Source organism: Podarcis melisellensis, assembly GCF_964234715.1.
Source record: "Podarcis melisellensis genome assembly, chromosome: 11".
NCBI classification, from domain to species: Eukaryota; Metazoa; Chordata; class Lepidosauria; order Squamata; family Lacertidae; genus Podarcis; species Podarcis melisellensis.
Window position 1 is genome coordinate 63,385,917 of NC_138543.1, and position 26,603 is coordinate 63,412,519.

Here is a 26,603-nt window from a genome sequence, read left to right on the forward strand (position 1 = left end):
ACATATGATTTTCAAGCCTCTGCTTCAAGACCTCCAAAGAAGGAGACTCCACCACACTCCTTGGCAGCAAATTCCACTATCGAACAGCTCTTACTGTCAGGAAGTTCTTCCTAATGTTTAGGTGGAATCTTCTTTCTTGTAGTTTGGATCCATTGCTCCATGTCCGCTTCTCTGGAGCAGCAGAAAACAACCTTTCTCCCTCCTCTATGTGACATCCTTTTATATATTTGAACATGGCTATCATATCACCCCTTAACCTCCTCTTCTCCAGGCTAAACATTGCCCAGCTCCCTTAACCGTTTCTCATAAGGCATCGTTTCCAGGCCTTTGACCATTTTGGTTGCCCTCCTCTGGACACGTTCCAGTTTGTCAGTGTCCTTCTTGAACTGTGGTGCCCAGAACTGGACACAGTACTCCAGGTGAGGTCTGACCAGAGCAGAATACAGTGGCACTATTACTTCCCTTGATCTAGATGCTATACTCCTATTGATGCAGCCCAGAATTGCATTGGCTTTTTTAGCTGCCGCGTCACACTGTTGGCTCATGTCAAGTTTGTGGTCAACCAAGACTCCTAGATCCTTTTCACATGTACTGCTCTCAAGCCAGGTGTTACCTCCTCCTCCTCCTCCTCCTCCTCCTCCTCCTCCTCCTCCTCCTCCTCCTCCTCCTCCTCCTCCTCCTCCTCCTCCTTCTTCTTCTTCTTCTTCTTCTTCTTCTTCTTCTTCTTCTTCTTCATACTACTAATAATAATTTATAGCCTGCCCATCTGGCTGGATTGCCCTAACCACTCTGGTTGGCTTTCAACACATAAAAACAATGATAAAATGTCAAACATTAAGAACTTCCTGATACAGGGATGCCTTCAGATGTCTTCTAAAAGTTGTGTAGCTCTTTTATCTCCTTGACATCTGATGGGAGGCCATTCCACAGGAAAGGTGTCATTGCTGAGAAGGTCTTCTGCCTGGTTCCCTGTAACTTCACTTCTCTCAGTGAGGGAACTGCCAGAAGATCGTCAGAGCTGGACCTCAGTGTCTGGGCTGGAAGATGGGGGTGGAGACACTCGTTCAAGTATATAGGGCTGAGACCATTTAGGGATTTAAAGGTCAGCATCAACACGTTGAACTGTGCTCAGAAAAGTCCTGTGAGGCAGTGAAGATCCTTTAGGACCAGTGTTATATGGTCCTGACAGCCACTTCCAGTCACCAGTCTAGCTGCCACATTCTGGATTAATTGTAGTTTCCAGGTCACCTTCAAAGGGACCCCCACGTAGAGCGCATTGCAGTAGTCCAAACAGGAGATAACCAAAGCATGCACCACTCTGGAGAGATAGTCTGCAGGCAGGTGGGGTCTCAGCCAGCTGATAGACAGCTGCCCTAGACACAGAATTGACCTGTGCCTCCGTGGACAGCTGTGAGTCCAAAATGACCCCCAGGCTGCACACCTGGTACTTCAAGGACACAGTTATACCATTCAGGACCAGGGAGTCCCCTGCCCCTTAGAAACAGTCTTCTGTCTTGCTGGGATTCAACTTCATTCTGTTAGCCGCCATCCATCCTCCAACCGCCTCCAGACACTCACACAGACTTTCACTGGTTCTGATTTAAATGAGAGGTAGATTAACCTGCCTCAGTGAGCAACCTGGCCACTTACTTCTGCCCTACCTGGCAGCTGATCATCCAACATGTGCTTAGAAACCTCCAAGGAAGGAGAGTCCACAATCTCCTGAGGGAGTCTGTTCCACTGCTGAACAGCTATTACCATCAGAAAGTTTTTCCTGTTTAGTTGGAACCTCCTTTATTGTGCCTTGAATCCATTGGTGAGTTATACCCTCCAGAACAGCAGAAAACAAACTCATTCCAACTTCCATGTGACAGCCCTTCAGATATTTGAAGATGGCTGTTGTGTCTCCTCTTTTCAAGGCTAAACATACCCAGCTCTTTAAACTGCTCCTATAATGCTTGGTGTCTAGACCCTTGATCATCTTGGTCGCCCTCCTCTGCACACCTTCCAGTTTGTCACTATCCTTCTTAAAATGTGCTGCTCAGAACTGGACACAGGACTCCAGTACTGTTACTCATTTATGAACAAGTAAAAAAGCACACGCCAGTTTCCATGCGCTCTGTCACTTGTCACAGTCCTCCGTGTGCCAGTAGCAATTTGCTCATGCTGGTCACATGACCTGGAAAGCTGTCTATGGACAAACGCCAGCTCCCTCAGCCTGAAAAGCGAGATGAGCACTGCACCCCATAGTTGCCTTTGACTGGACTTAACTGTCCAGTGGTCTATTATCTTTACCTTTTACCTTTGGGGACTCCACTGTTTGCTTCTCTCCATTTGGAGTAGTGTCCATTTATTCCTACTCACTGGCAGAGGAACAGGGGGGCAGGGGGAGTGCACCGACACCAGCACCATCAGGGAGGGAGGTACCATCGCAGCAGCCCCCCCGGACACGTGCTGCGCACCCCCCACACCGCGCCTGGTGTCACGGCCCCACAGGCAGCACCTCGTCCCCAGGATGCGCACTCTGCCCCCAGTGCCAGGGCATGCAGCTTCGCCACTGCTCCTACTCTCTTCTTTCTGCAACAACGAATTCCTGATCTACAAGGGGACCTCATTGGTTCTTAGTCGGTGGCTGCTAAGCTTACTCACAAGTCTTTGGCTTGTTGAAAGTTTTTTAAAGTTTTTAAGGTTTTTTTAAAGTCCAAGTGCACCATGTCAGCCAGGTCACTTTTATCTTTATGCTTGTTGACACTCCCAAATAACCCAAATAGATTAATGGAACAGGACTTTCCCTTGCAGAAGCCATGCTGGCTTTGCTTCAGTAGGGCTTGTTCTTCTATGTGCTTAGTTATTTTATCCTTAACAATACTTTACACCAATTTTCTCAAGTTATACATTAAGCTGAGCAGCCTGTAGTTTCCAGGATCACCCCTGAAGTCCATCACCACCTCACTCCTTTCAGCAGCATTTCAAGGCCTAGAAGAGAGGCTCAGAAAGCCCTGGGGACAAAGATAACCACTTTAGCAAAGAAAATAGGTTATAAGCACAGAAAATAGGGAGCTAAGCAAGCAATGATGCAGTTACTGGGACATTGAGCTTGTGTGGCAATGCAAGAGGTGGTTGCCTGCAGTTCCAGGACATGCTGAAGACAGAAGAGTGACCAGAGTGGTTGTTGGTCAGAAGGAACCACATCAGAAAGCAAAGGTCTAGTCCTGGCTGGGAAGGGGAACAGAGCCCCCTCCTCATATTCCATGGCTTACTCAGGAGTCTTTGGTGAGGAACCCAGGAGCACATGTGATTGGCATAACCCATCCGTCCGCATGCTTGCCATTTTCACACAAACTGCAGAAGCATGGGTGTAGTGGGGTGGGCGTGGGTGGGAGCAGAGCCCTGGGCGCATGATTTTTACAGGATGGAAGCCAGACCAGCCCCCCCCCAAGGATCACTCCCCTGCCCTGCCTGCTGCCGGGGGTCTCTGAGCCCTGGAGCCCGGCTTGGCCTTGCCACCACATCCCCAGCCACACTGCATGGGTGGCTAGGACCCCCGCTTGGCTCCAGTGCCCAGGGCTGAGCTGGTGCATGGGCTCTGTGAACCCTCCACACCTGTTTGCACATGCCTAGCAGCATTGGCAGCGAGGGCTGGCCTGCCTGGTGGCGTCTGTTGGCCTGGCGCTCTCTGGGTGCCAAATATGGATGCAACACCATTGCCCAGAAGCATCGCACATTTTAGAAAACTACCATTCCACTGATCCCAGTGGTAAAAGATGCTTTTGAGCAAGGGAATTTAGTATTTTCTGAAATGGTTCAAATAAAATGACACAAAATGTCAAAGCCTGTCACATTGAAAATATTTTCATTAGGCTAATAGGCTATCTTGCAAAAATTACTTAATTTTGTTCATTCTCAGCATTGCCATGCAGTTAACAGCCTCTGAGGTCAGTTGGTGGTTAAGAAACGCTACTGATCAAAGGAAGAAAGCAGAGGAGGAGGAGACCCAACACTTGCAGCTGCCTCTGACCCCACAGGGACAAATAGCAAAATGATCCTGAATGCCTGAAGTGACTTTAATGATTTATTGTAAACCACTTAGAGGTTTTGTTACAATTAAACAGCATATACATTTTGTATAATAGATAAAAATAAATCAAAGGTTACTCCATATTTTATTGGATCCATGTGTCTGTATTATGCAATGCTTGTTTGCCACTTGTCCCCCCCCCTTAATGACATTTCATTATCTGTTCAGTACCTGTACCTGCCATAGGTATATCTGGGTGAGGGCCAATAAACGGTGACTGAATGCTGACAAGGCAGAGGTGTTGTGGACTGACGGCTCTCAGGCCCTGGAACTGGGTGCAAAGCGTGTCCTGGAAAGGGCTGCGCTCCCTTTGAAAGAGCAGGTGGGGAGCCTGGGGCTTCTCTTTGACCCACATTTATCATTGGAGGCCTGGGTGGCATCAGTGGCACGTGGCTCTGCCAGCTGCAACCATCCCTGGGCAGAGAGAAATTGGAATGCTAAATAAATAAATCTGCATTGCCAATATATTTATTTTTAATCCTGGTTTTTTTTCCCCTTCAAAAAACGAATCTTATTTGGATGCAACCTTGATCCTATGAAGAGGGAAGGGCTGGCCAATAAGGCAGGATGAAGATCAATACAAAGCAAAGGTGAGATGGGCTGGAAACCAGGAAGGAGGGCAGGAAAGACCTGCTTCTGCTCCTTGGGAAGGTCAGGAAGGAGAGGAAGCTGACTTGGCAGCAGCTTGCTTGACTCCAGGCCTTTCCAGAGGACCTCAGCAATGCCTGGAGGCTCTCAAGCTACTGAATGCCAGAATCCCACTGGTGGGGAGGGGGCTCCACTGCTCAGGTTCTGCTTGTGAGTTTCCTAGGCCCGTTGTTGTTTAACATCTTTATACATGACTTGGATGAAGGAATTGAGGGGATGCTCATCAAATTTGCAGATGGCACTAAACTGGGAGGGGTAGCCAATGCCGCAGAAGACAGAATCAGGATTCAAGATGACCTTTACAGATTGGAGAACTGGGTGCAAACTAACAGTGAGTTTCAACAGAGACCAATGTTCCTGCACTAAGGCAGGAAGAACCAGATGCACCAGGGGTGCCAACCTGAATAAAATATTGTAGGGGCCCAGGTAAGGCCTGCCCCACATAATCAATCACATGATGCAGTGCACACACTCCATTTGAATAGGAATGTCCATCAAATTTGGGGGGGCCCAGCCCCCTCAAACATTTTATTGTGGGGGCCAAAGCCCTCACAGCCCGTAGGAGTTGGCTCCTATGAGATGCACAAATATAGGACGGGGGACACCAGGCTTACTAGTAGTGAGAAGGATCTAGGACCACACAGCAGTGTGATGCGGCAGCAAATAAAGTGAATGCTGTTCTAGGCTGCATCAACAGAAGTATAGTATTCTGTTCAAGAGAAGTCATAGGACCACTCCATTCTGCTTTGCTCAGACCACATTCTGAGTCCTGTGTCCTGTTTTGGGAGCCTCAATTTAAGGAGGATATTGACAAGCTGGAACATGTGCAGAGGAGGGCAACCAAGATGATCAAGGGTCTGAAAACCAAGCCTTATGAGGAGTGGTTGAGGGAGCTGGCTATGTTTAGCCTGGAGGAGAGGAGACTGAGGAGATATGATAGACATCTCCAAATATCTCAAGGGCAGTCACATGGAAGAGGGAGCAAGCTTTCTTTCTTCTGCTCTGCAGTGTAGGACTTGATCAGCTAGAGCCTGAAGAAACATCAGGAAGAACTTTCTGACAGAAGGAGCTATCTCAGTCAACCTAGCAGCTCGAAAGCATACCAGGCGCTGCTACGGCAGCCACGTGTCCCGTTGGCCAGAAGCGGTTCAGTCCTGCTGGCCACATGACCCGGAAAGCTGCCTGGGAACAAACGTGGCATCGTGGCAACTCCAGTCGCCTTTGCCTGGACTTAACTGTCCAGGGGTCCTTTACCTTTTAGCTATTCGACAGTGGACCAGTCTCCCTCCCTCAGGAGCTGATGGACTCTCCTTCCCGGGAGGTTTTGAAGCAGAGATGGCCATCTGAAAGAAATCCTTCAGCTGAGATTCCGGCATTGCAGGCTCTTAGACTAGGCGACCCTCGGGTCCCATCAAACTGGATTCTATGAATACAGTTACAGATAGGTAGCCGTGTTGAAGAAGTGTGCATGCACACGAAAGCTCATACCAAGAACTAACTTAGTTGGTCTTTAAGGTGCTACTGGAAGGAATTTTGTTTGTTTTGTCTATGAATACAGTTCTGATTAAAAAAGAAAGAAGAACCATTGCCGGGCAATCCTATGGGGCGGAGAAGGGGTGTACCAAGAGCCGCTCTCCCCTTCGGGCGACCCCGAGTCCGCCCCCGAGCTCAGCCCCGCCCGCCCGCTCGCCCGCCCGGAAGGGGCCGGACCAGCTGGCCGTTTGAACGCTTGGCGGGCGCCGCCGGACGGAGCAAGGTAGGGGAGCGGCGAGGCCGGCAGGGGGCTTCCCGGACCCCCTTGGTTCCGCTGAGCGTGGCCGGGCCGGGGACCCCCAGCCCCCCGGCTCTCCCGCTCCCTCGGGGGCTTCCCACCCCAAGCCACCCGCCACGCAGCCGCCATGCGGACTCCGCTTGTAGTCGGACTTGCTTCCGAGTAGACCTGAGTCGGCTGGGCTCTCGGGGTCCCCGGAAGCGGCCCCATTTCCGAAGGGCTGCCGGGGACCCCGGGGAAGCCGGGCAAGAGCGGGGTTGGTGGCTCCTTTCCCCCAAGGAGCTCAAGGTCCTGGCCTCGCCCTGCCCCCCACCTCGAGGTTCGTGGCTGACTGGATTTGGAGCAAGGCCTCCCGGTTCCGCGTTGCCGCAAACCTCCGGAGAAAGGCTTTCTGGGCTGGCCTGGGCCTTCTGGCCCGGCGGGGGAAGCTGCTGCCAGGGCCTCGTGCAAGGCTGGTGCGCTTCCTCCGAGCTCAAGGCGGGGACCTCACAGCCCGGCATTTCTCCCAAGCCATGTTCTTCCCCCTGTTATTCTGCATTATGCCATGTTCATTGGTAGTGCTTTGAATAATAATGGACTGTGGTTCCATCTGCTGTGTGCCAAAGGGCTGCACACTGGCTTGTGCTGATTCTGCATAGTGCCTGGTGAAGACCCAAGGATCAGGTACTTGCACTGCTCAGGGGCCCCCTAAGAGTCCTGCTCTTGCTCTTGTTCTCACAGGGGCTGCCAGGTGGCTCATGAGAAGCCCGCAAGCAAGGCAGCAACTGTGCCTCTGACCATGGAGGGGCAACACAGTCATCAAGGATAGTATCCACAGAAAGTCCAGCTCTCCTCCAGGAATCTGTCTAATCCTCTTTTGATCCTCTATTAAAGTTGCTGGCCATCACTGCCTCCTGTGAGAGCCAGTTCCATAGTGTAACTATGTGCCATGTGACGAAGTTCTTTTTGTGTGTCCTGAGGCTTCCAGCAGTCTGCTTCAATGGATGGCCCCAAATTATAATACGGGAGCTTTGTCCCTGACTCCTACTCTTTTTTTTTTATAAGATATTTATTAAGGTTTTCAATATTAATACAAAAAGAAAAATCAAAAATAACAAAATTACAAAAATACAAAAGTAAGAATAATTAAAAAACACACAAAGTTTCCAGAACTTACTTTCCATTAACTTGATTCCCAGACCTCCTCATACCTCCCTTTTTTGTATTCCAATTCAAATTGTTAATTCAGCAAATCCTTATCAATAAGTTTTAACCTGCTTCTGAACCTTTCCCCCCCCCCTATTCTCTTAAAATATTACCGCTAGAAACCACTTAATTTCTATCCGACATCATTCTAGCATTCATTAATTTTACAGTGTTTCTGTAAATAGTCTTTAAATTTCTTCCAATCTTCTTCCGCTGACTCTTCTCCCTGGTCTCGGATTCTGCCGGTCATTTCTGCTAGTCCCATATAGTCTATCATCTTCATCTGCCATTCTTCCAGAGTGGGTAGATCCTGTGTCTTCCAGTACTTTGCAATGAGGACTGCTGTTGTAGCATACATAAAGAAAGTTCTATCCTTCTTTGGCACCAATTGGCCGACCATGCCCAGGAGAAAGGCCTCTGGTTTCTTCAGGAAGGTATATTTAAATAAATTTTTTATTTCATTGTAAATCATTTCCCATAAAGCCTTAATCCTTGGGCACGTCCACCAAAGGTGAAAGAATGTACCTTCATTTTCTTTGCATTTCCAACATTTATTATCGGGCAAATGATAAATTTTTGCAAGCTTGACTGGGGTCATGTACCACCTGTAAATCATTTTCATAATATTCTCTCTTAAGGCATTACATGCAGTAAACTTCATACCTGTGGTCCATAACTGTTCCCAGTCAGCAAACATAATGTTATGTCCAACATCTTGTGCCCTTTTAATCATAGCAGATTTAACCGTTTCATCCTGAGTGTTCCATTTCAGCAGCAAGTTATACATCTTTGATAAAATCTTAGTTTTGGGTTCTAACAGTTATGTTTCTAATTTTGATTTTTCCACCTGGAAGCCAATTTTCTTATCCAAATTATATGCCTCCATTATCTGATAGTAATGAAGCCAATCTCACACTTTATTTTTTAGTTTCTCAAAACTCTGCACTTTCAGTCTATCTCCTTCTTGTTCCAAAATTTCCCAATATTTCGGCCATTTGGCCTCCATATTGAGCTTTTTCTGAGCTTTTGCTTCCATTGGGGACAACCACCTTGGGGTTTTATTTTCCAATAGATCTTTATGCCTTATCCAAACGTTAAACAGTGCTTTCCTGACAATATGGTTTTTAAATGCTTTATGTGCTTTAACCTTGTCATACCACAAATATGCATGCCACCCAAAAACATTGTTAAAACCTTCTAAATCCAAAATGTCTGTGTTCTTAAGAAGCAGCCAGTCTTTCAACCAGCAGAATGCTGCTGATTCATAGTAAAGTTTAAAGTCTGGCAGGGCAAATCCACCCCTTTCCTTTGCATCAGTTAATATCTTAAATTTTATTCTGGGCTTCTTGCCCTGCCAGACAAATCTAGAAATATCTTTCTGCCACTTCTTGAAACAATCCATCTTGTCCACAATTTGTCCCTGACTCCTACTCTTGACCGTGTGCAGGCTTAAGATCAGGGAAGGAGGAAGCGCTGGGGAGCAAGCTGGAAGGCTGCAGGTGGTAGGGCTCTGACAATACCAGGTGCTGGGAATTGCAGGTGAGGAGAGTCCTGCTGTTGTGCTCATGTCCTGCTTGTGGGTTTTGCAGGTTCTTCCTATGTTCTCCATCCCTTGCATTATCTTTTAACTTCTATCATGCCCTGCCCACTTTTGCTTACCTTTTCTCTAAACTAGAAAGTACCTAATGTTGCAGCATTTCCTCTTAGGAGAGAGTTCCTATACAGACATTGTTATCATATCTGAAGTTTTATTCCCAGTCCCTTTCCTAATGATCCTTAGTATGGGCTGGCTGGAGCAACTTTCTTTTCAAGGCTTCCCTTTTTCTCCCTAAGAAAAACACACAATGACCAGCACCCTTGGGAGCAGCTGCCACCCGGTGGAGGAGCAGAGAGCCCGGTGGGAGAGGAAGCGCTGTCGGACGGCTAAGGAACTGGTGGAAACAGAGCAGCAGTACCTGGAGCAGCTGGGCTTGGTAGCCACGGTGAGAAGCTGGGCTGCAGGGCCCTGGGCCTTTCTCTGAGCTCAGATACTGTGCAGGACTAAGGGTGCCATTCTGCTCCCAGCTCTTTCTTGAAGGAGCAAGCTGAGCCGGCTTCCTGGCTCACTTTTTTCAGTGATGTGCTGCTTTTTCTTTGTTGCTGTTAGCAGCCAAATGGTGCAGGGAGAGAGACCAGAGGAAGGAGGAGCAGAAAGGAGAAGGCAGATTCTCACCACCCTCAATCAAGCCCTGAGCACTGCAGCCTTCTCTTGGTTCTGGCAGGGCTCCTAAGAACATAAGCAGAGCATGTCCATATCATGATAACGGTTTCATAAATTTTGACTTGGCGATATATTGTGAACCATAATGCAAAAATCACAATGTGGGGGAAACTGTGAAGGCAGCCAATGCTTCTAGAAAGCCCCATCCTTATTTCAGACATGGGGATATGTCAGTATATTGCTTTGTTTAGCTGGTGATATATCACAGTGTTGAAAACCAGATATCTCCCAACCCTACTGTTCACCTCTACATAGTTCCATCCTTATTTCAGACATTGTGATACATCAGTATGAAGAAGGGTTTCCTTTTTTCTAGCTTTGAGTCTTCCAACACTCCGCTTCATTGGTTGGCCGTACAATAATGTATTGAAATGGTTTTGTGGGCCTTTGCTTCTAGCAGTTGGCTCTTCAAATTCTCTTTCTTTCGTATTCCCCTCCCCCCCTTGCATCCCTGATTGTCTGCTTGCATTTCTTTGGCCCAAGTTGACTTTCCTTTTTGTGGTCCTTGTTTGGACAGGCCTTCCATTTTCTAAAGGAGGCCTTTCTGCCCTCTACTGTGTTCTAACTGAACTGCTATTGCTGTGGCTTTGAACGACCCACAAGCATTCTGGGTAAATCTGGCCACCATCATTTTCTTGTTCAACTTCCTTCTTACCAGACTCCTCGCTTTTGGGTAGTTATCTCTTTTGAAGTCCAATGTAAAGGTGCCATACTTTCTTGACAATTGCCCACTTAACGTTGGGCAGCACTCTGGCTGATGTCACTGGTTGGTTCAACAGCACATCTCACACCAAGCTGTGGGCCCCACTTCAAGATGAAGTCCAGCATAGTCACCCCTCTGGTCAGTCAGATCACCAACTGCTGTAGGATGCCGTCATTTACAGTATGTAGCAATGTTCCCCCTTGATTGTGACCTGAACATGCATATATCCAGTCAAGGGTTAGGTTAGTTAGAAAAGTCTTTGGATCTGGGGAGGAGTAACTGCTTTGCATGTCTCTTGTTAGTACTTTGTGGCCATCCTGAAGGCCAAAGGGACCTTGAAGCCAGCGGATCAGGAGGCTATCTTCGGGTGCTTGGAGGCCATCTGCTCTGCCAGCCGGTAAGGGACCCACCGCGGGAGCCTTTGTTGATGGGTGGGGTAGCATGGGTCTGTTGGGTGGTGGCAGTGGGCTCTGAGAGTTTTCCTCTAACTTCCTGCTCTGTATCCTGTCTGGTTCTGTAGCCCACATTTTCCAAACTTACAGGACCTCAGTACACTGAGACACCTCCTGACTGTTTAATATGGGTGGGGGTAAATGGGAGCTGGGTTTAGGGGTTAGCTTTATGATGGAGGCGATTGCACCCTCTTAAATTTTCAGATTTTATTTCAATCAGACTAAACAGGCACTTGGAAGTCCTCTTTGCAAGAACCACAATGCTGCCTCTCAACCTGATATGTGTGGACTAGAGCAGGCTCTCAAATGACAGACATGGATCTGTAAAGGAAATTGGGGGAGTAAGTTGTCTCCTCAGATATTTGGGGCAACCGCTGCCCCTGGCTGGATTTTGGCCTTTGGGACAACATCTTAGCTAGGCCTGTGCGATGTACCAATACATAGTTCAAATCCGGTTTGAAGCCCACATTGCAATATTTGACCCAGCAATTCACTGTAAACGGCCTTCAAAATTCCAGAGGGCAATATAATTGTGAAAAATTTGAGAAGTCAGCCTCAGCACCTCCCCTTAATTGCAGTGTTGGTGCTTTAAGAAACACCACTGCCTGCCTTCCTTCCTTCCTTCCTTCCTTCCTTCCTTCCTTCCTTCCTTCCTTCCTTCCTTCCAGCCGAGGCACCACAATTGTGCTGGGAAGGACAGCTGAGTGCTGCCAGCCCAGCACCCTCAGCCTAGGTGATGTGATCCTGCATGTGGCTGGGAAGGATGGCAAAGAGCTCTTCCAGCCCAGGAGGTGCGATCCTTCCTTCCTTCCTTCCTTCCTTCCTTCCTTCCTTCCTTCCTTCCTTCCTTCCTTCCTTCCTTCTCCTGGTCACTTCTTCTGCTCCCTCCCATCCTACCCAGCCCAGGCGCCTCGATTGTGCACATTGTTGGGAAGGACAACCTGGTGCTCTAAGAAAGAGCATGGAGATCATGCAGCAAAAAGCTTCCCTCCTGCCACAGCCCAGCCACCCCGCCTTATTTCAGACATCATGAGATACCAGTATATCACGATGGTTAGCTGCTGATATAGCCTGATGTTGAAAACCAGAGATCGCCCAGCCCTAATTTTAGCACTGTGCAAAACTCACATGTGAACAATGTGCTGAAAATATTCCATATGAACCTACCCAGATCCTGAGATCATCCACTGAGTGTACCTCCTTGTGCGCCTCCTCCATGAGAGGTCCAGATGGTGGCAACACAAAAACGGGTCTTTTCTGCAGTGGCTTCCCATTTGTGGAATGCTCTCCCCAGGGAGGTTCGGCTGGCACCTTCATTATACACCTTTAGGCGCCAGGTGAAAACGTCCCTCTTCAACCAGGCCTTTGACTGATTGACACCTGGTGCTCTTTTAAATGTGGAAACATGGATTATTGGTTTGGTTTTGCTCATATTTTTATTATGTATTTGTGTTTTTATGTTGTGAATCGTCCTGACATCTACAGCTGAATAGTATTCCTTTGGACAGGAGGAAGCTTTGTCCTGTGTTGAGATATCAAACCCGACCCCCCCCCTTGGTGCAGAACAGAGCCTACCTCTGAATCCCTGTGAGCTCCCCTCCAAGGCAGGATATCTCCTGCAAGGCAGGATATGCCACTAACCACAAGTGTCGTGGATAGTCCTGCACCCACCTCTCATATAGCCCCTTATGGAGGCTGGGGAGGGGGGAGCAAGGGGGAGCGCCAGTGTGAGGCAATACGGGTAAAGTGGCATTGCCCCTCACAAACTTCTTGATTCAAGGAGCCTCTCCCGCTTTGCACCCAGGACTCTGCTTTTCCATCTGGAGGGAGGCCGCTTGGGGCTTGGCTTGGAGGGTTTCTGCCACCAGCTGGTTCTCTACGTCTGCTATGCTGAAAACCTGGGAAAGGCCCAGAGCACCCTGGAGGTACCTGTTTCCTTTTTCTGTCCCTGTCACACCCTTTGAGCAGGAATCTTGCAGGTCGCTGCTCTGGGCACACAGCCCCCCCCCCCAGGCCTGGAGCCTTTTCCTGCCCTTTGCTGATCAAGCCGTGTCAGTGATGTTTTAGCTGTGATTCCTGCCTTGCAGGGGGCGGGGCTAGATGCCTCTTGGAGCCCCTCCATCTCTACAATTCTGTGATGCCCTGGGGTGGGGAGTGGGTGGCAGGTCAGCTCGTGACTCCTGCTTCTCCTCTCTTGCCCTTCCAGAGGCAGGTGCGGAAGAACAAACCCTTTTCCCGCTTCAAGAAGCTCCAGGAGTCCCGGCCAGAGTTTGGGGGCCTTTGCCTGGAACAGCTGCTCCCGCTGCCCCTCCAGAGGCTCTCTCGGTAGGTGGCCGCCTCTGCAGGAGGATGCTGTGCTCATCGCATCTGGGAGGGGCTGCTCAGCTGGCCCCACTGGGGCTCCACAGCCTGGCTGCACCCCCTCAGCCCCAGGGAGGAGGCTGCTGGAGGGCTGAGCCGGAAGGCGTGCACCTGCCCCTCCTTCCCCACCCCATCTGACAGTGCCCCCTCTCTTTGGCAGGTACAGGCACTTGCTGAAGGATTTGGTAGGAAATACCCACCCAGAAAGCTCTGACTTTAAGCAGCTGACAGGTAGGATATTAACTTTTCTGTGAGCAGCCGGGGGGACTTGCTGAAGGGCGGGGGCAGAGGAATCAAGTAAATAATATTAACTCCCTTGAGCCACAGAGGCTCCAAACTACTTCCCCTGGGTGTGGGTGTGTGCCTTGTCTCAGGTGGTGTTGTGGTCCTTGCAGGAGTTCTGAAGTCTGTCTCTGAGGCATATCACCGAGTCCAGGAAATATCTCGTTGCCGTGACAATGCCAACCAGATGCGCCGGGTTCAGAAGCTGCTTAAGGGACAGAAGACCCGGATTCTGGCTCCAGGTGGGTCCTCTGCTTTGGTAACAGGAGACAAGGAGGCAGGGCAGGCAGCAAAGAAGCCACCCTTCGGCTGGGTAAACCACCTATCTTTGCTCCTCAAACGTGTCTGTACAGGACGCTGTGGGTTCATGCTTCTGTTGCTCTGGGATGCAGCTGACGGGCAGCTCCTGGGGCTGGACATTTCTGGCAACTGGAGCAGAGATCATTTGCTAGAGCCAGAGTGGTCTTTGGCGATTCCACCCCAAAGACTCCCACCTCCCATTTCTCGTCCTTGCTCAGCCCCCATTTCCTCTGCCTGGACTCCATCATTCCACTTCCTCCTTCTGCACTGATTAAGGCAATTCTCCCAATGCTTTGCTGCTTAGTTTAAAAGGATAATTCAGTGGGGAGAGCAGTCGCCTCACCTGAAATGGAATGGCCTTTGAGCTAGGCAAGAGCAACAGCGTCAAGGATGATGCTCAGCTCCTCACAAGACAAGCAGCCATGGAGCAGCCCTTAGCGACAGAGTCCCACCATCAGCACAAGGAGAGGGGCATTGCATTGGGCATAGAGCACAAGTTGCATTGGGTGGACCACAGGGCGTCATGGGGGGGGGGCTCTGAAGGGCAGCTTTGGAACTGCAGGGTGGCACAGGAGTTGGTTCCTGGTACTGGTGCTGCAAGGCAGCACAGCCAATGTCCGGTTGCTACGCCGCTGAGGACAGAGGAGCTCCCCGTGGATTTGCAGGTTTGGGATGCTCCTCAATCCAGCATTGCTCAGGAAGCTTCAGGCAGCTGTGACTCCTGCATTTCAGGGGCTGGACTAGATGGCTGGGTGCCTTCCAACTCTACAGTCCTAGGATTCCATGTTAGGGATGCTGGCAACTCCTACTCTATGGGTGACTCACATGCCAGCCTCAGAACGCAAGACTATTTTGGGCTTTTCTTTGTTGTGACTTACAAACCTTCGCTTTGGTTCTCTTACCATGAAAGGGCTTTCCAGGCTGGCAGTGGGGCACCCGCAGCCACATCCTGCGTGCACAGGGCTGCTCTGCAGCCTTGCGGCTCCCACCTCCAGGCTTTATCCACCCCAGTGCATAGGGGTGGGTGGGCTTGCCCCTTTCCCTTGTCCTTCCTCTCCCTGTTCTCTGTGGCTAAGGACCTCCTAGCCAGTTTTGTCACAGATGAAAAGCTGGAGGGAAACCCAAGAGACAGGGAAAGATACTCAGGCGAAGGGTCACCAGGTCCCTGCAAGGGCCAGTCGGGAGTGAGAAGCCCTTATGCCGCCCTAGAAGGGCTGCTGTGCAAGTCAACCTGTGCTCTGGCTATTGTTGGTTTTGCCTTTGTGTTCCACCTTTTCTCCAAGGAATACAAGGCGACATACATGGTTCTCCCTGTCCCCCTTTTATCCTCACAACCACCCTGTGAAGTAGGGGAGCCTGGTAATCTCAGCAGATTCCTCCGGTGTGACAGCAGCAAACCTCCTCCATGCTGGGGAGAAAGAGGGCAGAGTCTCATCAAGACAGAGCCATGCATTGATGGCTGAAAAGGCCATGAGAGCAGCTTACAGGCCCAACAGGGTCCCAGCCTGTCAGGGAGCTGCCGCCCTCAGTGGGTCTGGGGAGGTTGCCTGACTCCAGCAGTCCCAACACCCCAATTGGCCTCTGTGGCCCCACATTTTGTCACAGGGCGCTGGTTTCTCCGGGAAGGCTGGCTATCGGTGGTGCCCCCGAAGGGGGAGGAGCTGCAGCGCCGGATGTTCTTCCTCTTCTCCGACATCTTGCTGGTGACCAAGCCCTGCCACCCGCTCCACCCCTGGAACGCACACAAGTTTGCCTGCCAGGCCGTTCTCCCTCTCAGGCATGGCACGGTGCAGAAAGTCTTCGGTCACACGCAGAGCCAAGGGGGGCTGCTCAGTGTAAGTTCTTCCCAAACCCAGCAAATTCTGCCTTGGTGTAGGAAGCCCTTGTCCCGACCACCTCACTTGGGGGGTCCACACCTGGCCTGCTGGGTAAATCCTGTGGCAGCAGCATCAGGGCAGGTGCAAGGGGCAGAGAGGCAACAAGCTTAACAACAAAGGGGAGCTGCTGGGGTGTGTGTTTGTGTGCGCACACAGGAACAAACACCCAAAGGTCCAAGAAATGGGTGGGGATGGGGGGCTGCTGCTCTGCCACAAAGGGCTTCTGGCAGGCCTCCAAGCACCCCCCCCCCGTCATGGGCTGCCTTGAGAAGGAAGTCCTGGACCACCTTTCCCTGGGCCATTTCTGTGGCCCAACCTCCTGCCTTAGCCCAAGAGCTTGCCATCTCCCAGCAATGCTTCCCTTCTTCCAGGTCTCCTTCCCCCACAGGACGTTGCTGCTGATGTCGTGTAATCAGGAGGACTTCCATGAATGGCACCAGACCTTGTTGACTGCTGTCAGGTAGGCTACACCCTGCCCCTCTGCTGTGGAGACATTGCTAGGCTTGTGTTTTTTGAGATCCAGAATTCACCTCCTTCCCTTTCCATCTACAGGCAGCTGCAGGTGGACTCCCCTCCTGCTGAATAGAGGACCTGCACAGGGGCCCCTCCTGCTGGGGCTGGACAAGCCAGGACCAGGCCAGTGGGTGCCAACGGCTGTGCGGGCTACATAGAAACCACTGGTTACCAAAGCCACCATTTCCCTTCTTTGGAAGCCGCAGCCCAAGGCCCAACCTGACCTAGCACTGGCCCATCCTTGCTTTTGCTTCCCCTTGACTCTACCTGGAGACCCGCAAGATGTCCAGAATTGGCCTGTTCATTGGAGCTGCTACCTGCAAGGCCACTCTGCCTATTCAGGCTGCAGAGGCACCTGAGCCTTAAGCATAGTCAGGTGAAGGAGCAAAACGTCCATCTGGCTTGAGCTGCATCAGCAGTCTCACTCCAAGATGGCTGGGAACAAAAGCTGCAAGTTTCCCTTGGCTTGAACAAGCTGTGACCTTTTAAAATCTGCATTTTACCTTCATGACTGTAAAAAAAATGACAATCCTTTTAGAATTCTTAACATTAGACTGCTTCTGGGGCCAAAACCCCCCGTGGGTCCGTTTGGCATGATGAAGATGGTGAAGGCATGATGCCTCTGAGTGGTGTATCCTGTGCAGCTGCTGCTCCCTGTTTATTCTCTACTATTAAGAAACAAAATCCCTTGAAGAATCTGAGGTACACTGTGGTCTCCGCAAAGTGATTAAAGTCTGTGATGTCAGCAAGCACTGTGATGTCTTAAGCCAGAGGTCAGGAACCTGCGTCCCTCAGCAAGGCGGAAAAGGGGAGACCCCAAGAGAAAAGGGTTCTTCACGCTGGCCTTAAGCAACTTTAGTAAGTTCCTGTTCTTAAGGATGCCCTCCGCTTCTCTGCCAAGGGATATCTGTGGTCCTGGGATTGGACACAATGCAGCCCAAGGTTTCTCAGGAGACGGGAAGCTGCCCCTCCTCTCTCTACTTGCCCTCTGTGTGACCACCCAAGTAAAATGCATCTCCATAAGGCAACAGCTTCCACAAAGAATTGGCTTGTCAAGTTTAACTGAAGTATGTTCTACTCACTCCTGACATTTATAATTGCAATGATAACCATTTTTACATTGCCATCACAAAATATATTTTGAGATTATGGTTTTTGTGTTCAAGTTTTGTGTAGCTTTAATATACTTTCTTTGAGATTTTGGTGTATTAAAACCTATCTTTTAACCTCAGCTGGAAATGTAGCAATGTGAGTTGTTTAAAATGTCATAGAACCATTTAACTGTAGAGTTGGAAGGGACCCCAAAAGTCATCTAGTCCAACCCCCTGCAATGTAGGAATCGAGAGTTACAGAGTCCCTGGCAGATGGTCACCCAATCTCTGCTTTAAAACCTCCAAGGAAGGACAGATCCTAACCTCACGAGGGAATCTGTGCCACTGTCAAACAGCTCTTACTGTCAGCAAGCTCTTTCTGATGTTGGGGCAAAATAAATGAAAAAGCAAAGCGATGTACTTCTTTTAATAAAAGACGTTTAATGAGAGGGGAGATCTGGGATTTACAGAAATGATCCAGTGGAAGTTACTAGTTAAATGCAAAGGTTGGTTTTCAAACAGTGGCTCCAGTTGCTAGGCGGCACTTTTGTGTTCCTAAAGCAGCCTTTCTCAAGCTTGTGTCCCCAGATGTTGCACTATAACTCCCATCATCCCTGACCACTGGTTCTGCTAAATAGTGATTATGGCATCTGGGGACACAAGTTTGAGAATGGCTGTCTTAAATTGCGAGAGCACTCCAGCATAAGGTTTTCTCCCTCCCCAACTCAACCACCTAGTAAGTCACCTGCTCCTGGCTCCGCTGGTGCCACCGCAGGCCAGATATGTCACCAAGCACCATCACTCGGCTGCAAGCAGCACAAAGAGAATTGAGAGAAACCAAGGCATTTGCCCCACGGCTGCTGTCGTTTATTTCTGTGTGCATGATGGTAAGAGAGCTGCTCTTTTTTCAAGTTTCCAGTCCCAAGAGAAAACTAGTAACCTGCATAGCAAAGTAGATGAAAGCAGGGAGGTGGTCCCAAAAAACCCAAAGAAATGCAGCTCCTCTCCCCAACATCAAGGTGAGGCCGTAGGCAGGCTTCCAAGTGAGAGGAGCAGGGCAAGAAGTGGTGTCTGTCCTTCTGTCTACACTGCCGTGCCCTCAGATGGGCTCCCCTGGAGTGGAGCTTCCGCCGCCCTCAGTGCATCCTCCCGGAAGCCCTTCAGCAGCTGATTCACCAGCGTCTTCTCGCTGTCGCGCTTTGGGCGCAGGAGGGGCGGGAACGGGTTCCCCTTGTACTCAATGACGGCCATCTCAGCACGGTCCAGGTTCTCCCGGTTGGGGATCCGCAGCAGGCGTGTGTAGTTGCTGGAGTGTGCCTGGAAGCGAGGAGCCAGCACCTTGAAGAGCTTGTGCAGGAGATCCTTCTCCTGGGGTGGGGGAGGCAAAAGAGGGGGGCTCAGTGGGGGCAGAGCTGGCAGGAGACCCTCCCCCCCAGAAGGGACGCAGCCTCACCGTCAACCAGAAGTCGGCCATGCGCATTGCTTGGGGGTCCGTGTCCCCACGCTTGGCATAGTTGATCAGCTGAAGGGAGGAGAGAGAGGAGAGGATGTCAAGGTAAGAACAGCCTACTAGATCCGGCCAAAGGGGGTTCATGTAGTCCAGCCTCCTGTTCTCACACTGGCAAACCAGGTGCCCCCAATGGGAAACCTGCAAGCAGGATTCGACCACAACAGCAACGCTCCCCTCACGTGGTTTCCGGCATTCACAAGCATTGCTGCCTCCAGCTGTGGAGGAACAGCAGAGTCATCCCGGCTCGGAGCTATCGGGGACTTTGCCCAGTCCTCCTTTTAAAGCCATTCAGGCCATCACTGCCTCCTGTGGCAGGGAGTTCCAAGGTTGAACGATGTACACCTGCCCTGAATCTCCCAACCTGCAGCTTCACTAGAGGCCCACAAGTTGGACTGTTATGAGAAAGGGAGGGGCGCTGCCCCCTTTCCTAACTCGGCAATAACCCTTTTGAGGACGCGGCCGCGCCAGAGCTTTGCCTCATGGCAGTTTCATTTTGCTAACGGTCCCCAGGAAGGGCTTTGCTTTTTCACGGCCGCGCGCACGCAGAGGGCATTTCACGGGCATTTCTCCGCTGCGCGCCTGCCCGCCCGCCCGCCTGGACGCGTGTCTACGAGGCTCTCGCGTTCCGACGTGCACCGCTCCCGCCCGCCCCTCTCACGTGTTCGGCGTAGAAGCGCATCTCGTCGGCGCGCCCGCGAGGGGCCTCGATCCGCTCGTGGCGCACCAGGGCCGTGACGAGGTTCCGCAGCAGGTCGAGGCGCGAGCGGGGCCCCAGGCCGAGGCGCCGGTAGACGCGCCCATGCTTGATCCACGCCGCCGCCGAGAGACGCATCGCGGAGCCACCGAGCGGCCAGCCGGAAGCGCCCTCGGTCACGTGGCCCGCGGGCCAGAGGGAGGCGGACCCGCCCGGCCTCGCTGTCATTGGCCGGTGTCCCGGCGGCGGAAGTCCCGCCCCTGAGGTCAGGGCTCGAGGCGGCGCGGCGAGAGGAAGGGGCGGGGCCCGGCCTCCTGCTCGGCCTCGCCCGGGGAAAGGGCGCCGCCGGCTTCCCGGGCTGCTTTGAGGATTCTGCCGGTCAAGCGGGCGGCAAATGCATGAGAATACGCGACCAGTTGCGATGCAGGAGCTCGATTCTGAAGCCCCAGTGCAATGCCTGTTCCCCTCCAGAATAAATCCTGGCGATGCCCAAGCCAAGGGGACGCGGGTGGCGCTGTGGGTAAAACCTCAGTGCCTAGGACTGGCCGATCGCATGGTCGGCGGTTCGAATCCCCGCGGCGGGGTGAGCTCCCCTCTTTGGTCCCAGCTCCTGCCCACCTAGCAGTATGAAAGCACCCTTAAGTGCAAGTAGATAAATAGGGACCGCTTTACAGCGGGAAGGTAAACGGCGTTACCGTATGCTGTGCTGGTGCTGGCTCGCCAGAGCAGCTTCGTCACGCTGGCCACGTGACCCGGAAGTGTCTCCGGACAGCGCTGGCCCCTGGCCTCTTGAGTGAGATGGGCGCACAACCTCAGAGTCTGTCAAGACTGGCCCGTACGGGCAGGGGTACCTTTACCTTATGCCCAAGCCAAAAAGCAGAGACATCACCTTGCCAATAAAGGTCCGTATAGTTCAAGCTCTGGTTTTCCCAGTAGTGATGTATGGAAGTGAGAGCTGGACCATAAAGAAGGCCGATCGCTGAAGAATGGATGCTTTTGAATTCTGGTGCAGGAGAAGACTCTCGAGAGTCCCATGGACTGCAAGAAGACCAAACCTCTCCATTCTGAAGGAAATCAGCCCTGGGTGCTCACTGGAAGGACAGATCCTGAAGCCGAGGCTCCAATACTTTGGCCACCTCAGGAGAAGAGAAGACTCCCTGGAAATGACCCTGATGTTGGGAAAGATGGAGGGCACAAGGAGAAGGGGACGACAGAGGAGATGGTTGGACTGTGTTCTTGAAGCTACTAATTTGAGTTTGACCAAACTGCGGGAGGCAGTGGAAGACCGGAGTGCCTGGCGTGCTCTGGTCCAGGGGGGTCACGAAGAGTCGGGCACGACTAAACAACTCAACAACAATGCCTATGCCAACGGCACACATTTCTGCTGTGGTTTTGGACAATTATCAAAGCATTTTCGAGAGATTTGACTCTGTTCACTTATGCTGCCTACCATCCTATTTTGACTCTTAATACCTTTGAGGTTTTTAAGCAGAGGTCAGTCGGCCCCCTGTCAGGGATGCTTTAGTTATGATTCCTGCATTGCAGGGGGTTGGACTAGGTGATCCCGGGGGTCCCTTCCAACTCTACAATTGATTCAGTGTTTCTGTGAATGTGTGAGAGAAGACATGTTGTAAGAAAAAAAATCATCTCATTTCTGGGGTCCCGTATAGAGCCCCTTGGGAAGGTCTATATGGGTTTGAGAGAAGAAGCAGAGGCCAACCAGAGTATATGGAAGCAAAGCTATATAGAATGTATAGACTTAAATTATCATCTTATTTCTTGTGTAAATAATAAACTTTATTGTTTTACCTGTACCCGGTTCTTTGACTTATATACGTAGTATGTAGATCACGGGCATCATGCAATGTGTGTGTGGGGGGGGGGACACAATTTGACAGCTTTTATGAATGAGCCCTCATTCACTGAATGGAGTGGATCGACATTGTGAATTGGTGTTATTCATTATAGATACAGTAGATGGCGCTGTGAAGCCGTCAGAGCTCTTTCGCTGCTAGGAAAGGATAAAGTAACTTTATACATAAGTGTCAGGGCTGCCGCTAAGTCCCAGCTCACAGAGGACCAACGCCCAGTGGATGTTATATACAAAAGTCTTTATTGAAGTTTAGTCTCCATTTCCAAGTTCTGGGCGCGCAGACCCACGTCTTGACGCTAGACCGGCTAAGTCCCCTCTGACTCACTGCTGACCCCACACCAGTTTAAGATCCTAGCCCGGCTCCACCTCCTGCGCTGTTCCTTTCTTCGCTGGGTCCTTCTGCCCCCTGGGGTTTCCTCCTTCCTGGACTCTTCTGACGCTGACCCCCCTGAGTCTCGCCCTTCCTTCCGGCGGGCTTTAGGACCTGGCTCCCTGTCAGGACTCCCTGCTGTGCCGTTCGCCTGTACATTTGAACTTGGCGCGCGCCCAGCCGGTAACCTTCCTTCTGACCGTTTCCCCGCTTCCTGATGTGGGCGTTGCCAAACCTGACTCCTCTCCTCCCGCTGGTGGTGAGAGCACTGGTCCCGACTCCTGGGACTCCCCCTCCCCACTGCGCTCTGGTGGGGAAGCTGGTCCTGATTTCCAACTGCTGCTCAGGGACTCCCCGCTGGCCCCTCCCTCCTGGGGCTTCCCCCCTGGAACCCCCCTCGCTCTGGCCATTGGCGCTCCCTTCTGTGAGTCCTCCGATTTGCTAGAGAGGCTTGTGGAGTGACTCTGGCCGCTGTCACTGCCTGCTCCCCCTTCGTACTCCTCCTCCTCACTCTCCATTTGCTCCCCCTCCTGTGTCTCTCCTTCTGAACCCCTGACAATAAGTATTATTTATTATACCTATTTTCATTTGCCTGAAGATAATTTCTTATAACGGACACACAGCTCCTGCAGGAAACACCGTCCTGGGGAATGAGGATGTTCTGGAACGTTGCCTTGGTTGGAGAGTTCTAGGTTGGCTGTGCTCACAATAGGTTACCAAGGGCGCTGGGTAGAGGAAAGATGCACCTGGAACCTGGGCAGTACAGAGGATGGACGCCTGCTGGCACTGACCATGGCTGGTGGGTACCAGCTTTGGGCACCCTGGTCTCCTCTTGATGAGTCCCTGCAATGGCTGAGGGGTGCCCGGTCTGTTGGCACCAAGCACCCCTTCCGAAGTGGGCAGAGCCCAGCAGCAGCTGACCTGGAAGTGCAGCTTTGCTTCCAGGGACTTAGCTTGGTGTTAGAGCCTGGTGCAAAGACGGGGGCAGGGCAGCTGCAACCTCCTGGAGCCGCAGGAGAGACAAGGGGGCGCTCCAGCAGTGTGCACAGGCCACAGGTCGTGCGCCTCTCAGGGCTTGACTCTGTCTTTGGACACCTCGTGACAGCACAGCCCCCACGCTGGACTGGCTCTCTCAGGGTTTCTGAGCCCTCGGCCTTCAGTCAAGTCATAAGTCCCCGCCAGCGCTGGCCCCGTGGACTCCAGGAGCCACAAGTGCGCGTGGCTATGGCCATGTGCCGACAGATGCTGCGAGCCATCCTTCTTCTCTATGCTGTCTACAAGAGATGTGCTTTTGCCCTGCAACATTCCCGCTGAGAAACTTTCCTGACTAAGAAGGGTCATGGCTATGTGGCACCTTAGGAGATCCCTGTACATGTGCCCCAGCAGGCTGGCCTATTTCCTTGCTCCCCAAAGAACCAGCAGCCTCTATTTCTCAGTCATGTTCCTCCCATTGAGAGACAAAACTTAGTTACCAGTGTCAGACTATAAGGTGTCAGTCCACGGAGGGACACACTTCTCAGTTTGCAGAGTCCACCATATGGCCTTTGATCCCCTACAAAGAAGAACAGACAAAGGGTTCTATAGAAACTCTGAAGCTATCACCCTTGCAGTATGAGTGGCTCTTCAATGGAAGGAGCAGGTCAGATACCAAAAGAGTATAAAAATAAATAGTTCAAGAGCAGTGGAATTTGGATCTAACTTGAATTTTCCCTCTTCCTCATTGATTTATGATATTCAGAGACATGTAGGTTAAATATAATTTGTACATCCTTAGGAATAAAGGAGATTATTTCCCCAAAAGCTGTCAACCTCTTGTTTTCAACGTGCTAAATGGAGACTGTAGGGAAAATATTTTAAAATGGAAGCGGAAACCTATTTGTGAAGCAGAGAGACTTTAAATTTTCAGCACTGGAGAAACATTCTGCTCTACTGAATGAAAATGAAAAACAATTGTAAAATTAGTACAAGAATACTTGGCTAGTCTAGATGTATTCAAGTCTCCAGGGCCAGATGAACTGCATCCAAGAGTATTAAAAGAACTGGCAGATGTGATCTCAGAACCACTGGCAGTCATCTTTGAGAATTCCTGGAGAACAGGCGAAGTCCCAGCAGACTGGAGGAGGGCAAATGTTGTCCCTATTTTCAAAAAGGGGAAAAGAGAGGACCCAAATAATTACCGCCCAGTCAGTCTGACATCAATACCAGGGAAGATTCTGGAGCAGATCATTAAGCAAACAGTCTGTGAGCACCTAGAAAGGAATGCTGTGATCACCAATAGTCAGCATGGATTTCTGAAAAATAAGTCATGTCAGACTAACCTGATCTCGTTTTTTGACAGAATTACAAGCAAGGAGGACCACTCAGTGGATTTGTAACTGGCTGACTGACCGAACCCAAAGGGTGCTCATCAATGGTACCTCTTCATCCTGGAGAAGGGTGACTAGTGGGGTGCCACAGGGTTCTGTCTTGGGCCCGGTCTTATTCAACATCTTTATCAACGACTTGGATGATGGACTCAAGGGCATCCTGATCAAATTTGCAGATGACACCAAACTGGGAGGGGTGGCTAACACCCCAGAGGACAGTATCACACTTCAAAACGACCTTGACAGATTAGAGAACTGGGCCAAAACAAACAGGATGAATTTTAACAGGGAGAAATGTAAAGTATTGCACTTGGGCAAAAAAAATGAGAGGCACAAATACAAGATGGGTGACACCTGGCTTGAGAGCAGTACATGTGAAAAGGATCTAGGAGTCTTGGTTGACCACAAACTTGACATGAGCCAACAGTGTGACGCGGCAGCTAAAAAAGCCAATGCAATTCTGGGCTGCATCAATAGGAGTATAGCATCTAGATCAAGGGAAGTAATAGTGCCACTGTGTTCTGCTCTGGTCAGACCTCACCTGGAGTACTGTGTCCAGTTCTGGGCACCACAGTTCAAGAAGGACACGGACAAACTGGAACGTGTCCAGAGGAGGGCAACCAAAATGGTCAAAGGCCTGGAAACGATGCCTTATGAGAAACAGCTAAGGGAGCTGGGCATGTTTAGCCTGGAGAAGAGGAGGTTAAGGGGTGATATGATAGCCATGTTCAAATATATAAAAGGATGTCACATAGAGGAGAGAGAAAGGTTGTTTCTGAAGGGAGTAAAAAAATTCCATGATTTCTTGTACGGGCGGCCCTTTACCGTGGTGACTGACCACAAGCTGTTGCTTGGCCTGTTTGCCCCCAAAAAAGCAGACCCCCCAAGTTCTGTCTCCTTGCGTCCTCAGGTGGTCAATTTTCCTTGCCAGCTACCAGTATGCACTGATTCACTGCCCTGGGAAGGCGATGGGCCACGTGGACGCCCTCAGCAGGCTACCACTACCGGAAACAGGCCCCGACCCAGCGCCCTCACAAGAGGTTATGAGCCTGGAGCTGCTTCCCAACCGCCCCATTCAGGCACAAGAAGTTGCACACCATTCCAAGAAAGATAGGGTCATCTCCTGGGTCCTGGACTGGGTGTGGAAGGGATGGCCCAGCAGCAGCCCGGGCCAGAAATCGCTGGCTACACAACCCGCAAACATGAACTGTTGGCCCACAATAGTGGCACTATTACTTCCCTTGATCTAGATGCTATACTCCTATTGATGCAGCCCAGAATTGCATTGGCTTTTTTAGCTGCCGCGTCACACTGTTGGTTCATGTCAAGTTTGTGGTCAACCAAGACTCCTAGATCCTTTTCACATGTACTGCTCTCAAGCCAGGTGTCACCCATCTTGTATTTGTGCCTCTCATTTTTTTTGCCCAAGTGCAATACTTTACATTTCTCCCTGTTAAAATTCATCCTGTTTGTTTTGGCCCAGTTCTCTAATCTGTCAAGGTCGTTTTGAAGTGTGATCCTGTCCTCTGGGGTGTTAGCCACCCCTCCCAGTTTGGTGTCATCTGCAAATTTGATCAGGATGCCCTTGAGTCCATCATCCAAGTCGTTGATAAAGATGTTGAATAAGACCGGGCCCAAGACAGAACCCTGTGGCACCCCACTAGTCACTCTTCTCCAGGATGAAGAGGAACCATTGATAAGCACCCTTTGGGTTCGGTCAGTCAGCCAGTTACAAATCCACTGAGTGGTAGCATAGTCAAGACCGCATTTTACCAGCTACTTTACAAGAATATCATGGGGCACCTTGTCAAATGCCTTGTTGAAATCAAGGTAGGCTACATCCACTGCATTCCCTTCATCTACCAGGCTTGTAATTCTGTCAAAAAATGAGATCAGGTTAGTCTGACATGACTTATTTTTCAGAAAATTGTCAAATGCCTTGTTGAAATCAAGGTAGGCTACATCCACTGCATTCCCTTCATCTACCAGGCTTGTAATTCTGTCAAAAAACGAGATCAGGTTAGTCTGACATGACTTATTTTTCAGAAATCCATGCTGACTATTGGTGATCACAGCATTCCTTTCTAGGTGCTCACAGACTGTTTGTTTAATGATCTGCTCCAGAATCTTCCCTGGTATGGATGTCAGACTGACTGGGCGGTAATTATTTGGGTCCTCTCTTCCCCCCTTTTTGAAAATAGGGACAACATTTGCCCTCCTCCAGTCTGCCGGGACTTCGCCTGTTCTCCAGGAATTCTCAAAGATGACT

At 50.7% G+C, this 26,603-nt stretch overlaps 4 protein-coding genes and 1 pseudogene across 9 annotated transcripts in view; 3 read left to right on the forward strand and 2 right to left on the reverse strand.

The window, feature by feature from the left end:
• Positions 1 to 26,603, reverse strand: part of LOC309380190 (lysozyme C-3-like) — a 138,520-nt gene that overhangs the window by 86,452 nt on the left and 25,465 nt on the right. The gene's annotated exons all lie outside the window — the stretch shown is intronic.
• LOC309380115 (uncharacterized protein) lies at positions 121 to 15,638 on the forward strand. The gene is made up of 2 exons (XM_081929945.1): positions 121 to 161; positions 14,353 to 15,638. Exon 2 carries the CDS (start codon positions 14,394 to 14,396, stop codon positions 15,501 to 15,503), a length of 1,110 nt encoding a protein of 369 aa, XP_081786071.1. The 5' UTR covers positions 121 to 161; positions 14,353 to 14,393; the 3' UTR covers positions 15,504 to 15,638.
• On the forward strand, positions 6,418 to 18,521 carry ARHGEF39 (Rho guanine nucleotide exchange factor 39). Of its 5 annotated transcripts, none has more exons than XM_081929965.1 (11): positions 6,427 to 6,482; positions 9,130 to 9,221; positions 9,516 to 9,664; positions 10,948 to 11,042; positions 12,902 to 13,022; positions 13,304 to 13,422; positions 13,619 to 13,689; positions 13,854 to 13,982; positions 15,646 to 15,875; positions 16,289 to 16,377; positions 16,470 to 18,521. In XM_081929965.1, the coding sequence occupies exons 3-11, from the start codon at positions 9,527 to 9,529 to the stop codon at positions 16,501 to 16,503; spliced, it is 1,026 nt and encodes a 341-aa protein (XP_081786091.1). In that variant the 5' UTR covers positions 6,427 to 6,482; positions 9,130 to 9,221; positions 9,516 to 9,526; the 3' UTR covers positions 16,504 to 18,521. The 5 variants fall into 5 exon arrangements, with proteins under 5 accessions (XP_081786093.1, XP_081786091.1, XP_081786094.1 ...); XM_081929966.1 differs by lacking the exon at positions 6,427 to 6,482 and adding an exon at positions 7,142 to 7,160; XM_081929967.1 differs by lacking the exon at positions 9,130 to 9,221 and having other exon boundaries at positions 6,418 to 6,482.
• MRPL17 (mitochondrial ribosomal protein L17) lies at positions 17,943 to 19,892 on the reverse strand. Its single transcript, XM_081930063.1, has 3 exons — positions 19,690 to 19,892; positions 18,975 to 19,043; positions 17,943 to 18,889 (listed from the first exon to the last, which is right to left on the reverse strand). Exons 1-3 carry the CDS (start codon positions 19,861 to 19,863, stop codon positions 18,605 to 18,607), a joined length of 528 nt encoding a protein of 175 aa, XP_081786189.1. The 5' UTR covers positions 19,864 to 19,892; the 3' UTR covers positions 17,943 to 18,604.
• LOC309380812 (FANCD2 opposite strand protein pseudogene) lies at positions 22,684 to 23,655 on the forward strand (annotated as a pseudogene). Its single transcript has one exon. The product of its transcript is annotated as an FANCD2 opposite strand protein pseudogene (transcript).